The sequence below is a fragment of the Mirounga leonina genome, unplaced genomic scaffold (assembly GCF_011800145.1).
Source record: "Mirounga leonina isolate KUSES-001 unplaced genomic scaffold, KU_Mleo_1.0 Mir_93, whole genome shotgun sequence".
In the NCBI taxonomy this organism is placed as follows: Eukaryota; Metazoa; Chordata; class Mammalia; order Carnivora; family Phocidae; genus Mirounga; species Mirounga leonina.
The window spans coordinates 47,158,719-47,175,569 of record NW_023270854.1 but is presented as its reverse complement, the minus strand read 5'-3'; the positions used below and the strand labels follow the sequence as shown (position 1 = coordinate 47,175,569).

At 52.8% G+C, this 16,851-nt stretch overlaps 1 protein-coding gene across 1 annotated transcript in view; it reads left to right on the top strand.

Annotated features, from left to right (window-relative positions):
* The window catches only part of CABLES1 (Cdk5 and Abl enzyme substrate 1), a 111,000-nt gene that overhangs the window by 88,785 nt on the left and 5,364 nt on the right, over positions 1-16,851 (top strand). The window contains 4 exon segments of the mRNA XM_034996036.1: positions 455-551; positions 1,789-1,945; positions 2,950-3,053; positions 16,442-16,548. Coding sequence (XP_034851927.1) covers positions 455-551; positions 1,789-1,945; positions 2,950-3,053; positions 16,442-16,548 — 465 coding nt within the window.

Here is a 16,851-nt window from a genome sequence, read left to right as displayed (position 1 = left end):
AGTACTCCTGGGAACCGTTTAGGACAAGAATTGATTTCTTTTGTCTAATAAAGGGGGCGGCCAGGAGAGGTGGTCTCTCCCAGCTTTAAAATGAAACCAGCAGCCAGAGCCTAAGAGAACCAACCATTGCCCCGTGATGCCCAGGGAATGCTCCCTGGCTTCCTGTTAGCAGACTGTGAGCTGAGGGGCCTTGTACAGAGGAACATCGGTCGTCCATCAGCTTCTGAGCCTGCCTTTCATCTGCAGGCTTTCCATTTGGTTGCATTTCATTTATATCAAAGTGGATGAAACAAGGTGGTGCTAGCGGGCCCCCAGGGTCAGAGGGATATCCTGTTGGCCAGGGCCTGCGTGCTCGTTTTCGTCAGTGTGACTGTGGTGTCTTGTGTAGTAAACATCGTCGTGGCTCTTTTGAGTACAAACCAAAGCATTTTTTTCTTGGGCTTGTCCTCTCCAGGGATTTGAAGTTGGATGGAGGGAAGCAGTCCACAGGTGCCGTGAGCTTGAAAGAGATCATTGGCCTTGAAGGTGTGGAGCTGGGAGCTGATGGGAAGGTAAGGCTTCCTAGCTTCCAATCGGCAAGTCTCTGCCGACACCACCAGGGTCAGGACTCGAAGGCAGCGTGACAGACCACGACCCTTGCTCACGGTGGAGGAACCAGGTCTGGGGCCAGCCCGTCCCCTTTTCCCTAGCGTGCCCTCGAAAACCCACTGAGCCAGTGAGGAAATAGCGGCATAGTATTTCTCCCCCAGTGCTATTTATGATGGAATGCCGATACTGATGAGTATCCCACACACCCGTGCATGTTCTGGAATCGAGTGGTTTGAGCATGCATTAATTGATGGTGTCAGCAAGCTATATTCCCGCTACTAGAAAGTTTGTTTTGGGGGTGGTGGGGGAGGGAGGCTTCCCACGGTCCTGAGAAGCTGAGTCTTTCAGCCTCAGTGAGCACCTAGCAGGAGAGCTGTTACATTCCTCCTTACCTGCAGTCCAGTGAGCTGCTATGTGGAAGTCTGAGGGGTGAAAGTTCAAAGAGGAACTTGACCTTTTTGTGCTGGATCCCGGTAATCTTTGTAAACCCTTCAAAAGCCTGTTTACGGAGATGAAGCAAGTATTTGGGGAAGCCATCTCAGGGTAGCTTGCTGCCAGCTGAAGCTGCTGGGGCAGCTAGTGACCTCCCCACCTCCCCCCTGCCAGAACAGCTGGTCACCACTGTGCCCGGACGTCATCAGCCCCGAGTCCACGAGCAGGGGTATATGGGCCGTGCTTCTCCAAGTAGGTGGAAAGAAAAACACTTGTTCTGTATCCATTCCTGAAGGTTGAGTGTTCACACAGGAATGAGGGAGGTGAGCTAGAGACCAGCATCAGAGATCTCATCTGCCAACAGAACATATAGCAGGCCATAGCCCCTTATCAGACACTCTTGGGGTCTGATGTGTTCTGGAATTCTGCACTTGGTGGGGTATAAAGCTCGTGTGGTGTTCAAAAAAAGAAAAAAAGCCAATGCGGTATGTGCCTCGTGTATTACACAACATCCCAGTGCTTCTGGGATAGTTCTCCAACACAGTGATGTTTCTACCATATAACATGAATATTCACACAAAGTGCAATAAATTAAAACTATACGTAGCCTCAAATTAGTTGAGTTTAGGTTTTGGCACAAATAAATACCAAAACAGATTTCATCTCAGATCTCATTGGATTTTAGAAGTACGGATGTAAGAATATGAATGCAAACCTATCATTGCCTGGGAGTAATCCATTTTGTCCGTTTTCGTCTTCACCTTTTAGACTGTTTCTTACACCCAATTTCTGTTACCCACAAATGCCTTCGGAGCCCGGAGAAATACCATAGACTCCACGTCCTCCTTCTCCCAGTTCCGTAACCTGAGCCACCGCAGCCTCTCCATAGGACGTGCAAGCAGCACCCAGGGGAGCCTGGACACAGGTAACCTTGGGCGGGGCTGGGGCCGGCAGCGCGTGGAGAAGGGTGCCTCGGTGCACCGTGTGGGCTGGGTCTCCCTGTGTGCAGAGTGGAGGACGGGTGCCTCTGGATGGAGCATGAACTCATCCCATGGGCCACGTGACTTTGGGGCAAGCCCAATTTCAGGCCATACAGGTTCACAGCCAGGCCACAGGGGGACCTCACCAATGAGATGTTTCAGCCACCAACTCCCGAGCTCCCACAAGGAGAAATGCCAAGGCCATCTGTAGCGTGCAGATATGGCTGGACCCCTCTCCCACCACTCAGCTCCTTATCTCACCCTGGTTCTTGCCAATATTTTCCCAGTGTTCCGATTTGGATCAAGTGTGAGAACTTTTTGTGATTCTCGTGGCCTGTGAGTGTGAAGGAGGGCTTGCTTGCTTCTAGCTTTGCCTCTACAAACCTTTGTAAGACTCAAACAAGGGAGAAAACTCCAGAGAAACTCCAGGTGAGGGGGGGAAATTGCTCAGGCCTGTGCGGGTGCTGAGTTTGGAAGCACTGTCCTTCGGTTCCCACAAGCTCTGGCCGTTGATAGCTGTTTGCCCTGGCGCCACGCTGATCTGTGGACGGACACAGCAGCCTGCCTGGAAGCTTTCACACCAGAAACATGCGGCTCACGGGGCAGGACTTGAGTTACTCGTTTGATCTGCAGGTTCAGCAAATGCGCCTTCTTGGTGCCCCATTTTGTAACCCGAGTGCTCGCTTCAGGTCGGGGGGAGTGATACATAATTTTCTAAAGTGGAAAAACTGTGAGAATGTTAAGTATTTGGTGACCCCCCTTGTGCAGGGGATACCCTTCACTGGCATGTAGGGATGTCTCCTGAGGGGCAGAGTGTGCGGTGTGACTCTGGGCTCAATGACCTGAGGCCGGCCTTGCTTCAGTCTAACTTTAGTCTTGGCATCCGCCCTCCTGCTTCTGCTTCAGGGAGTCTGGGGCCCCTATTGATTATTCTGTGTGTGATCCTCAGGTAGCGACCTGGGAGACTTTATGGACTATGACCCAAATCTCCTGGATGACCCCCAGTGGCCTTGTGGCAAGCACAAACGAGTTCTGATCTTTCCTTCGTACATGGTGAGTAGTGGTGGAGAGACAGTCTGCTCAGCCCCTCAGCCTCACCCCTGCTGCCCCTCAGGCATGCTCACCCTAAAAGGCGGCTGCTCTCTGGCCTCAGGGGGCTGGTTCAAACACTGCGCGGCCTGGGGAGCTTCTAGGGGATTCCCCAGTGTAGGTTGCTCACAGAAGGCCCAGCACGGGCTGGTCCTGGGTTCTTCTCGTCACCTGGCCTGCATACACCACTTTGGTCAGGGACCCTCACCTCTTGGGGGACACACCTGAGCTCCTACATCTGTAGACCCCACTAGGGGAGGGTCAGGCCCCTCAGGTTCAGCTCTGTTTGGAGTTCCCTGGTGACTGTAGGCCTCCACGTGCACTCCAGGCAAACTGGGCACTGGGCTCCGGATGACAGAATTCTTTCCTGGGAGAGTGAAGGTAGGCCACTCTGGGCGTTAAATGCAAAACCTTTACTTGCCGTTTTTGCTTCATGGACTCTTCCTGTTTTTCCCTTTGTGTAATTTTGGTTTCTGCTTTTGGCTGACCACCATTTCCCACCACTTGGTCTGCCGTTTCTCCAGATGCCCGTGGGGCCTGTCTGGGTCCTGTGTACTTTCTTGGGGCAGAGTTGCCCCGACTCAGCGGCAGGCGCATCCCGGGCAGCCGTGGGAGAAGGGGAGAGCTGGGCTTGTGGGAAAGCTGCCAGGCCAGGCCTGCCGCACATGGCATCAGGCAGGAGAACACCAACCCAGAAAGCTCCCACCACCTCCCTGAAAGGCCCAGAGGGGGCGGGCGCAGCTCAAAACATCCCGCTCCGGTTCCCTTGCTCCTCCCCAGCCCGTGCCATTCATAGCAGCCCCAGCCTCGTCTGGGCTCTTGTGTCTGCAGAGGCCAGAGTGGGACCCCGTTTACTCAGAGGGCCCCTGAACACTCACTCTGAACTGAGAGGTCTCAGCACTGGGGTTCCACCCTCCAGCCTCGCTTTCTTCCCTGAACAGTTGGCAAGTAGCTGCCGTCAGCCACCAGGCAGAGTCCTTGGCAGTTGCTTCCAGCAAAAATCCTATTCTAATACACCATGCTGAGTCAGCATGAATTACCAAAGGCACTGAGTTTAAAATTGCCCCTGCTGCTCACTCTCCCGTCCTTATTTCCCACCTCCTAACACAAAAAGCAGAACCAGAGCCATGTATGTTTTTTTCCCCCACTCCGAGACCTGTTAAGATTAGTTGCTACTTTTACAACGCCAGGCCGTATTCATGTAAGCTAGCACATAATAAGTGTTTAATAAATGACCAGAATCGCCGCCCTAATGTGAAGGAGGAAGCAACTGAAACGTCATGACTTGTGTAAGAATAGGATTCTTTATGCTGTTCATTGCTTTACTTACTAAGTAATGGTCAGGAAACTGTGGCTTGGGGAGTCTGAGTGAGGCCGTCACAGTTGACAGAAAGGAAGTGGGGGCTGAGGCTGGTGCTCTTCTCACTTGGCCTGGGACTCCCACATCCCTCAGCAGTCAGTGGCAGAACGGCCGACCTCGGGGGAGGACTCTTTGGGCCAACAGTTTTAACAGATTTCTAAGTAACCAAGAGAATAAGAGAGGGCACTATTTTTGACCGACTGGGGTTTGGCAGGGAGCTCTTCTCTGGGCTGTCATGTCTGGCGATAACATGGACCTCTCCTGTAGGCCTGGTGGCAGTCTGGTGCCAGATCTTATTTTTTTCTTTAAGTGATTTCACTGTGAGTCTCAAGGTTCTGGTCGCAGACTACATCACGTGCCTGTGCACACAGGGCATTTTCCTCCTTGGGCACTGTGCTAGATGACTTGCCAAGTCAGCATATATGTCCTGTCCTCCGTGTTGTATGTTCCCAACTGGCTCATTTTTCATTTTCCCAGGTTGCATCTGCAGCCCCTGCTCCCTGTAATAGTATGTGTTTTAGAGAATGAAATGGCTCGTGAACCGCATTTTCTGGTCAGTTCCATAAGATGTACATCTCTTCTTCTGGCCGCAGAGATTTGTACTTTGATCAGATATGGGACAGCCACTTTTCAGTATTCTCTGTCACTGCCATGCATGTCTTGTGTTACAGAGAGCCTCAGACTGGCTCCCAGGAGACTTCTCCAGAAGCAGGCATGGATTATAGGGCTGTTTCACATGCAAACTTGCACAAGTACACATGGGGGTTTTGGTTTTGGTTGGTTTGCTTGAAGATACAGAATTTGTCCACTAAGCCAGTACTGACTGAGGCCCTACTGTGTGCCAGGCCAGATGCTTCCTTATATAGTGGAGAACAAACCGGCCACAATCCCCATTTTCCTCAGCCTTACAGCAGGTGGGGAGGTCAGATGGTGAGCAAGCAGACAAGTCACTGCGGTCATGAGGAGGGTGAAGAAAAGTGGTAGGAGATGATGGGGGCAGGGTAGGGGGGTGAAGGTGGGAGGTCTACCTCCAGGAAGGTTCCCCTGAAGAAATGGCATTGAAGGTGAGTATGAGGGGTAAGAAGGAGCAGCCATTCCAGGCCTTGGTGGGAAAGGCCCATGTGCAAGACCCTGTCTCGTGAAGGGGGGTGAAAGAGGGAGAGTGTATCAAATCAGTATTTTTAACAATGACAGTCACTGTCCTTCCCTCTACACGCGTACACACACACACACACATACACGGAGAAGGCAAGCCCAGAGAATGATGATCCTGACAGATTTTCCATACTTACTCGACCCCAGGCACACGGAGCTGTGCTTGTAATAGGCACAGACTACCAGGGTAAACAGAGCTACACGGTTACTTGACCCAGGCTGTTGAAAACCTCCTTTGAGGGTCTGGGGCCCATCTTGGCCTGTGGGTGGGTGGGAGGCACTCTGCCTAGACAGACTCACCCAGCTTAGAGCTTTCCTCCTGGGGTGTGAACCCTCATCACTGGCAGGGCACCCCCTGCAGGTGGACGTCAGACCTGTGCGAAGCCTATGAGGCCCAGGCTCCTCTGTCCCCTCCCCAAGGGCTTCCTGTCAGTGGCCTTTGTTGGAAGGCTGGGCAAGGGTGCGGCCAGGTGCCAGGCTGACTGTATGCGCAGCATTGCCCACCGCCCTTCATACTGGCCTTCGAGGCCTGTGGGGGTCCTGCTGCCTAAGCCTTTGCCTGCCTCCCTTAGGTTGCCAGCGCAGCTCAGGGGAGGCCAGCCCGGTGAAGGCCTCAAGCCTGAGAACCAGGGGCTGTGGCATTTCAGGGTCTGAGATGTTCATGCGGCCTCTGCAGAATCAAGCAGCCCAGAAAGTGATGCGCTAAACCTCTTGCCCCATCGCATCCCCCAGCCACTATTTATTTGTTTTCTCTTTTCATATTAAGTTGTAATTTATGTATGATCAAACGCACACATTTTAAGTGCAGTTCCATGAATTTTGTCACCTCTGCTTCAGTCAAGATAGAACATTTCTTTCCCCATAGAAAGTTCCCTCCTGTCCATGCTGTTCTGACTTGTATCACCACAGTTATTCTAGCGCTTTACGTAAGTGGAATCATAAACTATGTGCTTTTTAAATTTTTTTTTTTTTTTTTGGTTCTTCTTCCTTCATAGAATAGGTGAGATTCACTCATGTTGCACATATCAGTAGTTTGGGTTTTTTTTAATTGCCGAGTTAGGGTTCCCTTGTAAGGACATACCCCAGTTTATTTATCTCCACTCCTATTGATGGACATTTGGGTGGTTTCCTGGGTAGGGATACCATGAATATTGCTGCCATGGGCATTCTTATACAAGTGTTGCGTGGACATATATTTTCATTTCTCCTGGGTAAATACCCAGGAGCGGGCTTTCTGGGTCCTAGTGTAGCTGATGTTAACCCGCCAGGATGTGGTTGGATGAGTATTTTCATTCATGTGTGTTCTAAGTACCAGATAAAAAGGCCACTCGTGGTCACAGTTGCCATGCCTTCAAAAGTGGGAGAGTTCCAGAGGCAAACATTTCCCTGAGGCCTAGAAGGAAGCCTGTCATGTACAAAGTTTAAGTGGCACCCGTTTAAAGCTGACCTTGCATTCGGAGTGACACTGGTTTTTAACTTTCATCTGTGCAAGTCACTCCCACTATTAGCCGCTGTGAAAGGGCAAAGGGGAAATTTTGAAGTAAAAAAAAAAATCGTGGGACAAGTCTAGAAACCCCAGTCGCAGCTGCCCCTGTGGTTTTGGCCCTGAAGCTTCTAGACGGTGACCACAGAGTAGGAAAGTATGTTGAGCCTCCTGGCTACATGCAGGTTCTCGTAGGGCCTTAGCTTAATGATGGTGTTTCTCAGTGCGGTGAGGGTGGGCGCGAGGCCTCGAGTCCGAACCGGCTGCTTCCTGCTCTGTGCGCTGCCTGCCTTGTAATTAAAGTTTGGCCAGAAAGTGGTTGTTTATCATTAGAACCTGGCAGCTGAAGTCAGTAGTGGTTTTGTTTTTTCTTCCTTTTCTGGGTGTGGAGAGCAATTAAGAGGAGAAAGTAAGCAAAAGAGCTGACTGAGATAATGCCAACAAAGTTAATGTTATTTGAATGCGTGTCTGGATCCTTTTCCTTCTCAGGAAGAAATTCCTCTCAAACTATTTTGACATCAGAAGGAAAACCGACTAATAACCTTTATGATATCTATAGGTATATAAGTCTCGAGAGGATATCTCTTGGATTGATCTTCTTGATAAAGTGCCTATTCACTACTCCTAGAAAAACTCCTCCTCCTTACCCCCAGACCTCCCCAGTGTTGTGGGAATATGTCTTAGAACTTTTTCGGCACAGTATGAGATGGCTGAGCAGTGGGAAATTTAAGACTCAATAAAAGGAAGGCTAAGTCAACTTTCTGTGTGGCAGGCAGGTGGGCTCTGGTTTCCCTCACCATATTTCTTTTCCACTGAAAGCCATTTTGATGACGTAGGTACTTACCTGTCTGCACGGTGGGTTTGTAGAGAAGCTAAAGCAGCTTGAGCCCCAGGGGATACTCCCTTGTAAGGCTCCTTCCAGGGCCCTCAGGTTTCAAGGTGCTTGAAGCTCATTCACTTTAGGAAAAATAATAAGTCATTACAATAACACCATTGCTAGGCCTCTCCTGAGACTTGGAAGGGCTTTAGAGCTTCCCCAGCTCTACGGACAGTCTGCCAGGCACCTGCATAGGAGCTGAGCAGTGGGATCTCTGAGGCCCACCAGCTTTTGGTGCAAGTGTTAAAATAAAATGCCTTCTTAAATGCCCTATTGCATTGTGGTGGGTTTGTTTTCTGGCTTTAGGGGTTTTTTGGGTTGTGTGTATGTGACAGCTTTATTGGATATAATTCACATAGCATACAGTTCACTTTATTTTAAAGTGTATAGGGCCACCTTGGCTGGCGCAGTCGGTGGAGCATGCTACTTACTCTTGGTCCAGGGGTTGAGTTCAAGCCCCACATTGGGCGTAGAGCCCACTAAAAATAGAAAATAAATAAGTGTCTAATTAAGTGGTTTTTAGGACATTCACAAAGTTGTGCAGCCATCACCATATTAATTTCAGGACATTTTCATCATCCCCAGAAGAAGCTCCTGTACCCTCAGCCCTCCACCCCCTAAGCCCTAGGCAACCACTAATCTACTTTCTGTCTCTGTAGACTTGGCTATTCTGGACATTTCATAAAAATGGAATCATACACTATGTGGTCTTTTGTGTCTGGCTTTTACTTAGATAATGTTTTCAGGGTTCATCCACGTTGTAGCGTGTATCAGTGTTGTGGTTTTCTTTTCATCTTTTCTTATATAAAAAGAATACAAAATGAAATAATTAGCTTTACATTTATGCAAGGTGCTGTAGCATCTGCTTCCTTTCTATGTGTTTGTCTCAGATTTTCAGTGACCATTTTGTGGTCTTAACATGGTGCCCCGTACACAGTTCTTCAGCTCCTGCTCTGAGGCAACCACTTAAGAAGCATGTATTTAGAAGTGCATCCAAATTGTGTGTGTGTGTGTGAGAGTGTGAGTGAACTCAGGGCCACACCCACCCAGAGTCCTCTCAAGTGAGTGAAGACACTGTTCTCGAAGTTTCTGTAGTACCACATAAATATTTGACAAATACCTGAAACTGTGGGCCTGCTTTTGCACCTCCTGGTAAATCCACACTGGCAGCATAAACCTGATGCAAAAGCAGTTTTTCCTGTGTTTCTCTCCTTGATTTGCAAACGATTTCATTTTAGTGAGGGAAACTGAAGAGCTTCCCCCACTCAGGGCTAGGAAGGGAGAGTAAATCCAGGGTTATGGATTTGGAATCCGATGGGTAGAAATAGCACCAAATGCTGCCCCAGGCTGTGAAGGCCTTCCGCTCATTCCCACAGTTTTCCTTGTGATTTACTTGTCCCCTTACTGAAAGGGGAAAATGCCGAGAAGAGCCAAAATGCCCAGCTGTTCGTGGTTAGATGGATGGAGCGAGGGCTGCCGCTCTGCTTAACGACCTGAGCGAGCACGGAACGTCTGCGTTCCAGTGCCCGGCTGAGCTTGGGGGGCCGGCGCGGTCAGGCAGGAGGACCCCGGCCATGCGGGGGCTGTGGGGGGGGGCTGTTGGGGCTGGAAGGAGCTGCAGGGAGCACTGCCTGATAGCCCTCCTTCCTTTGGAATGTTCTGCCCCAGGAGCTCCCGTGACCCAGAGGGGAACCGTAGCTGAGTCTAGAGCAAGCGCACATCTGTTCCGAGCTGCTCATAGGAATGCCCGGGGAGATGTGCAGGGCCGGAGAATAGGGAAGACAGGAGGGACCTACCAGCCCCCAAAGTGGAAGCACCTTTTATATTGTTTCAGTTGAAACCAGACCAGCAGCTTGTCAGCTCTGAGCTCCTCTTTGTTCTCCAGCATTGTTATTGGGGTATAGGTACCCCCCCCCACACCTGCCTCAGCTCCCTGCCTCACCTGCCCCCCCCGTCTCCCACTGCGTCCAGTGCCCCCTGAGGCGCCCCCCCTGCACAGCATTGTGGCCAGTGCTGTGAGCCCGGGGAGGCCCAAGGTCCCTTCCCTCCCTCCTCTCCTAAGTCAGTCTTTGTTCTTGAAAAAGCCAAAGATCTCTCAGTGTGTCCATATGGTAGACTCTTCCAGATAGATGGCTAAGTTCTGGCCTTCCCTTCTTTTCCTGGTGTCTTGGAAGGTAGCTGAGTTGTCAGCCTCACAGCGGGCCTTCCTGACGCTGCCTCCCATCCCCGGCGGGCCAGGCCCCTTTCTGAATTGCGCCTCTGCGTTTTGGGTGGTCTCCTCCCAGCTGACCTTCCTCTCCCCTTTCATGCGGCTGCGTACACAGCTTCTTGCAGGCAGGCTGCCGCACGAACGTGCACTCAGGCTACCTCTCATCCCAAGAGTGGAATGGCCCCTCTGCAAAATTGCAGGCACCATGGGGCTGGAGCTCTCCATGTGCCACGTGGCCTGGCCCAGCTGTCGGCCTCTGCCCTGGGCCACAAGGAGCCCCACGTCCGGCAAATCCCATGGCCTGGAATTAGGTGGCATTGAAAACAGTGGTCACTCAGTCTGTCCCAGGCCATCCCAGGCCAGGAAGGAACCACAGCCTGTTTATTAGCGCTTTGATTCATAGTAACGTGCACGGGCAAAACCTGGGCATTAGGAGTCTCTATACAGTTAGACTTGCAGGGGAGCCTGGTGCCTAGCAGTGGCCTCACTTTTCATTCATTTTTCTCTCAAGCCAGAAGGGCTGAATAACGGGGGGCCCGTTGTAACACCGTACGTGCAGCTCAGCCTCTGGTACTGCCCCCTCAGCTCACCTCTGTCGCTGGAAAGAGGGTAGCTGCCTTCCGGGTGGTCGAGAGGTCCTGCCTCTCAAGAGGTCATAAGGCATTCTCAAGACGGACAGGACCACGCAGGAGAATCTTGTCTGCTTCTGTTCTGGAGAGCGGTTCTCAACAGGAACTGGAGCGGAGGACAGCAAGGAGCGTCATCCCCTCTGGGAACTGCCTGACCCAGCGGCCGTGGGCTCGGGGTGATTCCTCCAGTACCCAGAGTCTGGGCTGTGCGGGCTCAGCAGGGAGCAGATGATCGCTTTGGGGGCTGCCCACTCAGCTGCCCTGGTCGTGGACCCCAAGCTGCTGAGTTGAAGTCGGACCTGAAGCAGCCCCACAGATCTGTCGACATGCAGCAGATGATGGAGAAGCCAGATGAAGAGCCTGAAGCACAGGACACTGAGCAGTTTGACTAGGGCCCCCCAGCTACTGGGCGGCGGAGCTGGGGTCTGACCCGGGGGTTCTGGCTCCAGAGTTTGTGATCTTCCCTCACAGAGCCGCAGTTCAGAGAAGCAGAGACGATAGCAAGACTGAGGACGGAGCTATCCCAGCAGGCAAGGGAGGTGGAGAAAGAAGAAACTGGAAGGGCTCCCACACAGCGAGGCCAAGGCCAACAGCACCTGCCGCCTGGGTCGGGGCCACGGCCAGTGGGGCAGTTGTGTCTGGCCTGTGAAGGGCAGCTGGCGTCCGCACTGCTGCACTGGGTTGAATGGTTGAGGTCCTAACCCCTATGACCTCAGACTGTGACCCTTATTTGGAACTAGGGTGTTTGCAGATATAAACTAGTTAAGCTGGGGTTATACTGGAGTAAGGTGGGCCTAACCCAGTATGACTTGATGTCATTATAAACAGAGAGCCAGAGAGAAGACAGCCATGTGAACAGACATGTGGGGAGCATACCGGGTGAGGACTGGCAGAGACTACAGTGATGCGTCCACAAGCCGAGGGGTGCCTGGGACTACCAGAAGCTAGGAACAAGCAAGGAAGGATTCTGGCCATAGTTTTAGAGAGAATGGAACCCATCTGACACCTTGATCTCAGACTCGTAGCCTCCAGAACCGAGAGACCGTTGTTTAAGCCGCACAGCCTGTGGTACTGGGTGATGGCAGCACAGGAAACTGAGGCAACCACTGTTGTGTTCTCTACCTGCCTAAGGTGCTCAGACTGACATCCCCAGCCTACCACCATCCTCCTCCTGTCTTGCGTCATGGAGGCCTTTCATTGCCCCAGACCAGCCTACCCCACCATCGATGTCAGGAGATGGACTAGAGTGATGGCGTCACTGGGCCCGTGCCTCGGGGACCGTGGCTGCAAGCCTCCGGTGGTCCGTGTTCTCCTCTCCTTCCCTGGATGCCTTTGGGCTTCCCAGAGCAGCCACCCTGGAAGGGCCGGGCCCAGCTCTCCCATATCCAGTGGAGCCCTTCCTTCTGCCACACTGTCCTGAAGGCTGCCAGCCACATGGGGGTCAGGAAATGGGGGGCCTTGACAGGGATGGGGGTTTGCAGAGACCCCCCACCCCAAAATGTACCAGATCTACTTTAGAAAAGACCCGCAGAGTAGCCCAGTGACAGCCAGATAAAGAAGTAGAGGGTTAGGCTGCCAACAGGCTTCCCACTCCACGCCAGAACAGTGGCAAGGACATGGCCTTGAGGCTGGAAACTCCACGCGGGGAGGATGACGGAATGCGCTTCTGTACCTCTGGACAGCAGAGCGGATTCGGAGGAATTCTGTCACCTAGAAGATGAACTCGAGGGCTTGGCTATGCCTGCGGCTGCTGTGTGCTGCCCACACTGGGAGCCAGGCCTTGGGCCCAGGGACTCCGTGTTGGCTCACTGGCCCACCGTCTGCCCCCCTCTCCAGGACCAGCCTGGAAATAAATGTACGGTCCACTCCTGCTCTCAGGAAAAGTAGGCCTTGGGCTCTGTACCCCAAGAGTGAGGACAGGGTTACTTGTGAAAACGGTCTCTCCTGCAAGGCCTGGGCGCAGGGCTGCAGGCTGAGCTGGGTTGTTGGTGTGTGCGGTCCTTCTGAGATGGAAGGAGCAGCAGGAAGAAGCCCAGCTTCCGCTCCAGTGGTGTCACCTTGTGCCGGTGCGTGGGACCAGAGGAACCGGCGTGGTACCTGGGATCCTAGCTGCAAAGGAATCTGGATGTAGAGCACGGCGCGTCCCGGGAGAGGGCCAGCTCTCCAGACCATAGCGTGTAGTGAGGGTGAGTCACTGCGAGAGTGACCTGGCCGCCGGGGCTTTAGGGAAGATGATCCCGCAGAAGCGGCTCCAGGCCGAGCCGTGGCTGGGTGCTAGCCAGGCGAGGAGACTGCTGGATGTGCAAGTCACCCGGGCAACGTGACTGTGAGGATGGATCCCAGGCACCCGCCCCCCCCCCGCCCCCCCGCCCTCACACGCTGACTCAGCGCGCCTGGTGCAGAGCCCGGCCCTCTGCCATCTCCTGCCTCTGTGCTCTCGATAGACTTCTCCAGTGTCCGTTAGGTACGTGGTGGTTTCTGTCGGCGCTTGGGGAGAAACCTGTGAAGCAGCCGCGCCAGGTGCTTGTCCTCATTCAGGGAAGCAGAGGCGAGGCCTCGGGAGGCTGCACCTCTTTCTCAGGGTTCCCCCCTTGCTGGAGGCAGAGCTGCCCACCGCCAGCCAGCCCTTCCTACCTGCCAGCAGTCCCGAGCTGTCTCCCTTGCTCCTTTTAGCCCGATTAGGAGCGGAAACGCAGGAAGGCAGTGCGGGTGGCGAACTGGGAGCCCTGGCTCCTGGGGCTGGCCCTGCCCCTTCCCCCTCTGAGACGAGGTGGTTGGCTCGCAGCTGCGGGCCGCTTCTCTGTGTGTGTATGCATGTAGGGCAGAGCGCAGCTGCTGTGGCTGCCACACAGAAGGATCCAGACCACCCCTTCCCACTCCGAGATATCCTTGCTTGGAGCTCACCGGCTTCAGTCCCCAGCAAGGGCCTTTGAGTCTCTGCTCGAGACTTGCGTCCACCAAGGATGAGCAGGAGAGTCTGTCCCTGAGAGTTCGGGGTGCCTGGTATGGGGTAGAAGAGGGAGGGAGGGCTGGGTATTTCGGGAACAGAAGAATTGGCTGATTGGCCAGTGGGCCCAGCTTGAGGTAACCGTGTTAGAGGTAGTTCCCCATTCTGCTGCCGCTTTCCTAAATGAAAAATTGTACATCCTGTTCAGCCCCGTCTGCCGTGGATGATAAACGCGTCTTGGAGGGCTGCCACAGGGGAAGCGTCCACTCTGCGAGACAGTACGTGGCCTCCGTGAAGTCCCGTGCCCCGCTCCTCTCGCTGCCCGGCACATCACCGCACCCAAGTGTGTGCATGCTTGTGTTTGCACACTGGGGCCACGGTGCCATTCCCTTGCTCCTTGCCAGCACATCATAGGTGCATGCACAGGGCGGCTCCCAGAACGTCCGTGTCCTGGGCCAGCTGAGGGAGAGCCTTCTGGATTGGGCCAGAAAGACATGGCGCCACGGAAGAACTCTTGGCATCACACCAAGTCTGCTTCCACCCAGAATTTGAGAAGGTTCTGAACAAGTTTGGTGGAACCGTTTTGAGTTCATCTTGCCATGGTTTCGCTTTTACTCGCCAAAGCTGCTGTTACGAAGGTGGTGTTTAGATCAGTGTGAATTGGGACATGCTGGCTGTGTCTCCTCTCGGTTATTAACGGACACTGGAGGCCTCCCACGTGCCACTTCTAAAATCCTGTCCAGCCAAGCGTCTTCTGAACAGAGGTGTTTACAGCTAGCTGCCCGCTGGTGTAGAGCCATGGAGGAACGTGGGGACGTGTCCCTCGGGAGAGGCCAGGCCGCAGAAGCCATCCCCAGGAACGGGCCTTCTCAGCAGAATCCGTACCTGCTCCTTTCCCGGGCTCTGCCTGGTGAAGGCTATTGCCAGCAGCCAGCCAGAGAGGCATCAGGCATTGTTGCTGCCCTTTGAAAGCAGAATCCCGAGGAGGAGGAGTGAGGCTAACATGGTGAGACCCAGCCAGAGACTGTGTTTCATTCAGAGTTAATACCGAATAGCACAAATGAGTCAGGAAGACCCGGGTGCTCAGACGGGGCTCGAAGGAACCAGTCTTTAAAGATGGATAGGATTAGAAAGGGGGAGGGGAGGGGCGCCTGATTGGCGCGGTCTGGAGAACATGCAGCTCTTGATCTCAGGCTTGTGAGTTCAAGCCCCATGTTGGGCAAAGAGCCTGCTAAAGAAAGAAGAAGGGGAGGGGAAGAGGAAGAAACCGAACATTTAAAGGACTGTTACTACTAGCTGACATCATATACACGCAACGGAAGGTTACCCAGCCTTAAAAAGGAAAGGAATTCTGACCCGAGCTGCACTGTGGTTGAACCTGGAGAACGTAATGCTGAGGGAGACAGGCCAGCCACGGAAGAACAAACACTGTATGATTCCACTTGTATGAGGGTCCTAGAGAAGTCAGGTTCAGAGACAGAAAGCAGAATGGCGGTTGCCAGTGGAAACTGGGGTGGGGGCGGGGAATAGGGAGTTTTGGGGGACAGAGTTTTGGTTTTGCAAGATGATGAGAGTTCCGGATATGCGTGGTGTGATGGCCACACACCAGCGTGAATGTACTTAATGCCACTGAACCGCATGCTTTAAAATGGTTAAAATGGTAAGTTGTATGTGATGTATATTTTCCCACAATGAAAAAATAGCTAACATTTATTTATTTATTTATTTATTTTTAAAGATTTTATTTATTTATTTGAGAGAGAGAATGAGAAAGAGAGCACAAGAGGGGGGAGGGTCAGAGGGAGAAGCAGACTCCCCACTGAGCAGGGAGCCCGATGCGGGACTTGATCCCAGGACCCTGGGATCATGACCTGAGCCGAAGGCAGTCGCTTAACCAACTGAGCCACCCAGGCGCCCAAAATAGTTAACATTTATTAAGTGCTTGCTGTATGCCAAGCGCTGCACTGAGCCCTTGACTTCCCCCGTAGTTCTTATAATAGCCATGTGAAGTAGGCACTGTTAGCTGTTTTCATCTTACAGATGTGGAACCTGATGTTTGGGGTGGTGAGAAATGTCCCACAGCCGGACGACTAGTGATGGTCAAGTGTGGCTTGAAGCCTCGTGTGTGCGGGTCTACCAGCCGTGCCCTAAACGCTGCTAAGTAACAGGCTGAGGCCCAGGAACTGAAAGAGGGGCTCCCTCCCTGCCAGACCCTGATTGCTGGCTGTGTGGAGGCTGCTGCTCCCCGAAGTCGCCTGCTGGAACGCGGATTTGTGTCCCTGCAGGTGCTCGGGCTCAGGGGGGCCCTTGCCGTGCTTCTCCTCCGGGCTTCCTCACTGCTTGGTGCTGTCAGAAGTGGTGTAAGTTGGCCATAATGTGCACATAATTGTTACCCATAACCCTTATTTTATTTATTTTTATTTTTTTTAAAGATTTTGTCAGCACACGCACAAGCAGGGGGAGCAGCAGAGGGAGAAGCAGGCTCCCCGCTGAGCAGGGAGCCCGGCTCAGGTCATGATCTCACGGTCCTGGGATCAAGCCCCGTGTGAGGCTCCCTACTCAGTGCGGAGTCTGCTTCTCCCTCTCCCTCTGCCCTCCCCTCCCCACTGGGGCTCTGTTCTCTTTCAAATAAATAAATAAAATCTTTAAAAAAATTTTTGAGAGTGACCTGAGTTGCCCAACCTGTTTACAGACCACAGTAATCGACTACGTGAAGCCCTCAGATCTCAAGAAGGACATGAATGAGACCTTCAAGGAGAAGTTTCCTCACATTAAGTTAACACTCAGCAAAATAAGGAGGTACGTGAGGCTCGACATCCACTTGAACTTTCCATTCAAGCCCTCTCCTGGCATGCATTAATAAGCTCCCGCTTTATATGCTGGTTCCTCGTGTAGTTCAGGGAAGTAAAACACAGGTGCGTGCAGCAAGGAGCGGCTCACCCGCTGCTGGCTGACTCCTGCCTCCGTGAGTGAGAGCCAAGGAAGCAGGACAGAAGGCGGAGCTTTTGACGCGAGGTGACATGGGTGTGGGGGGAGTTTCCTTAAGTGAAAGAATCAGAATTTCCTACTGTCTGAGGCTTAGCAGTTCAGTTAGGGTTAGGT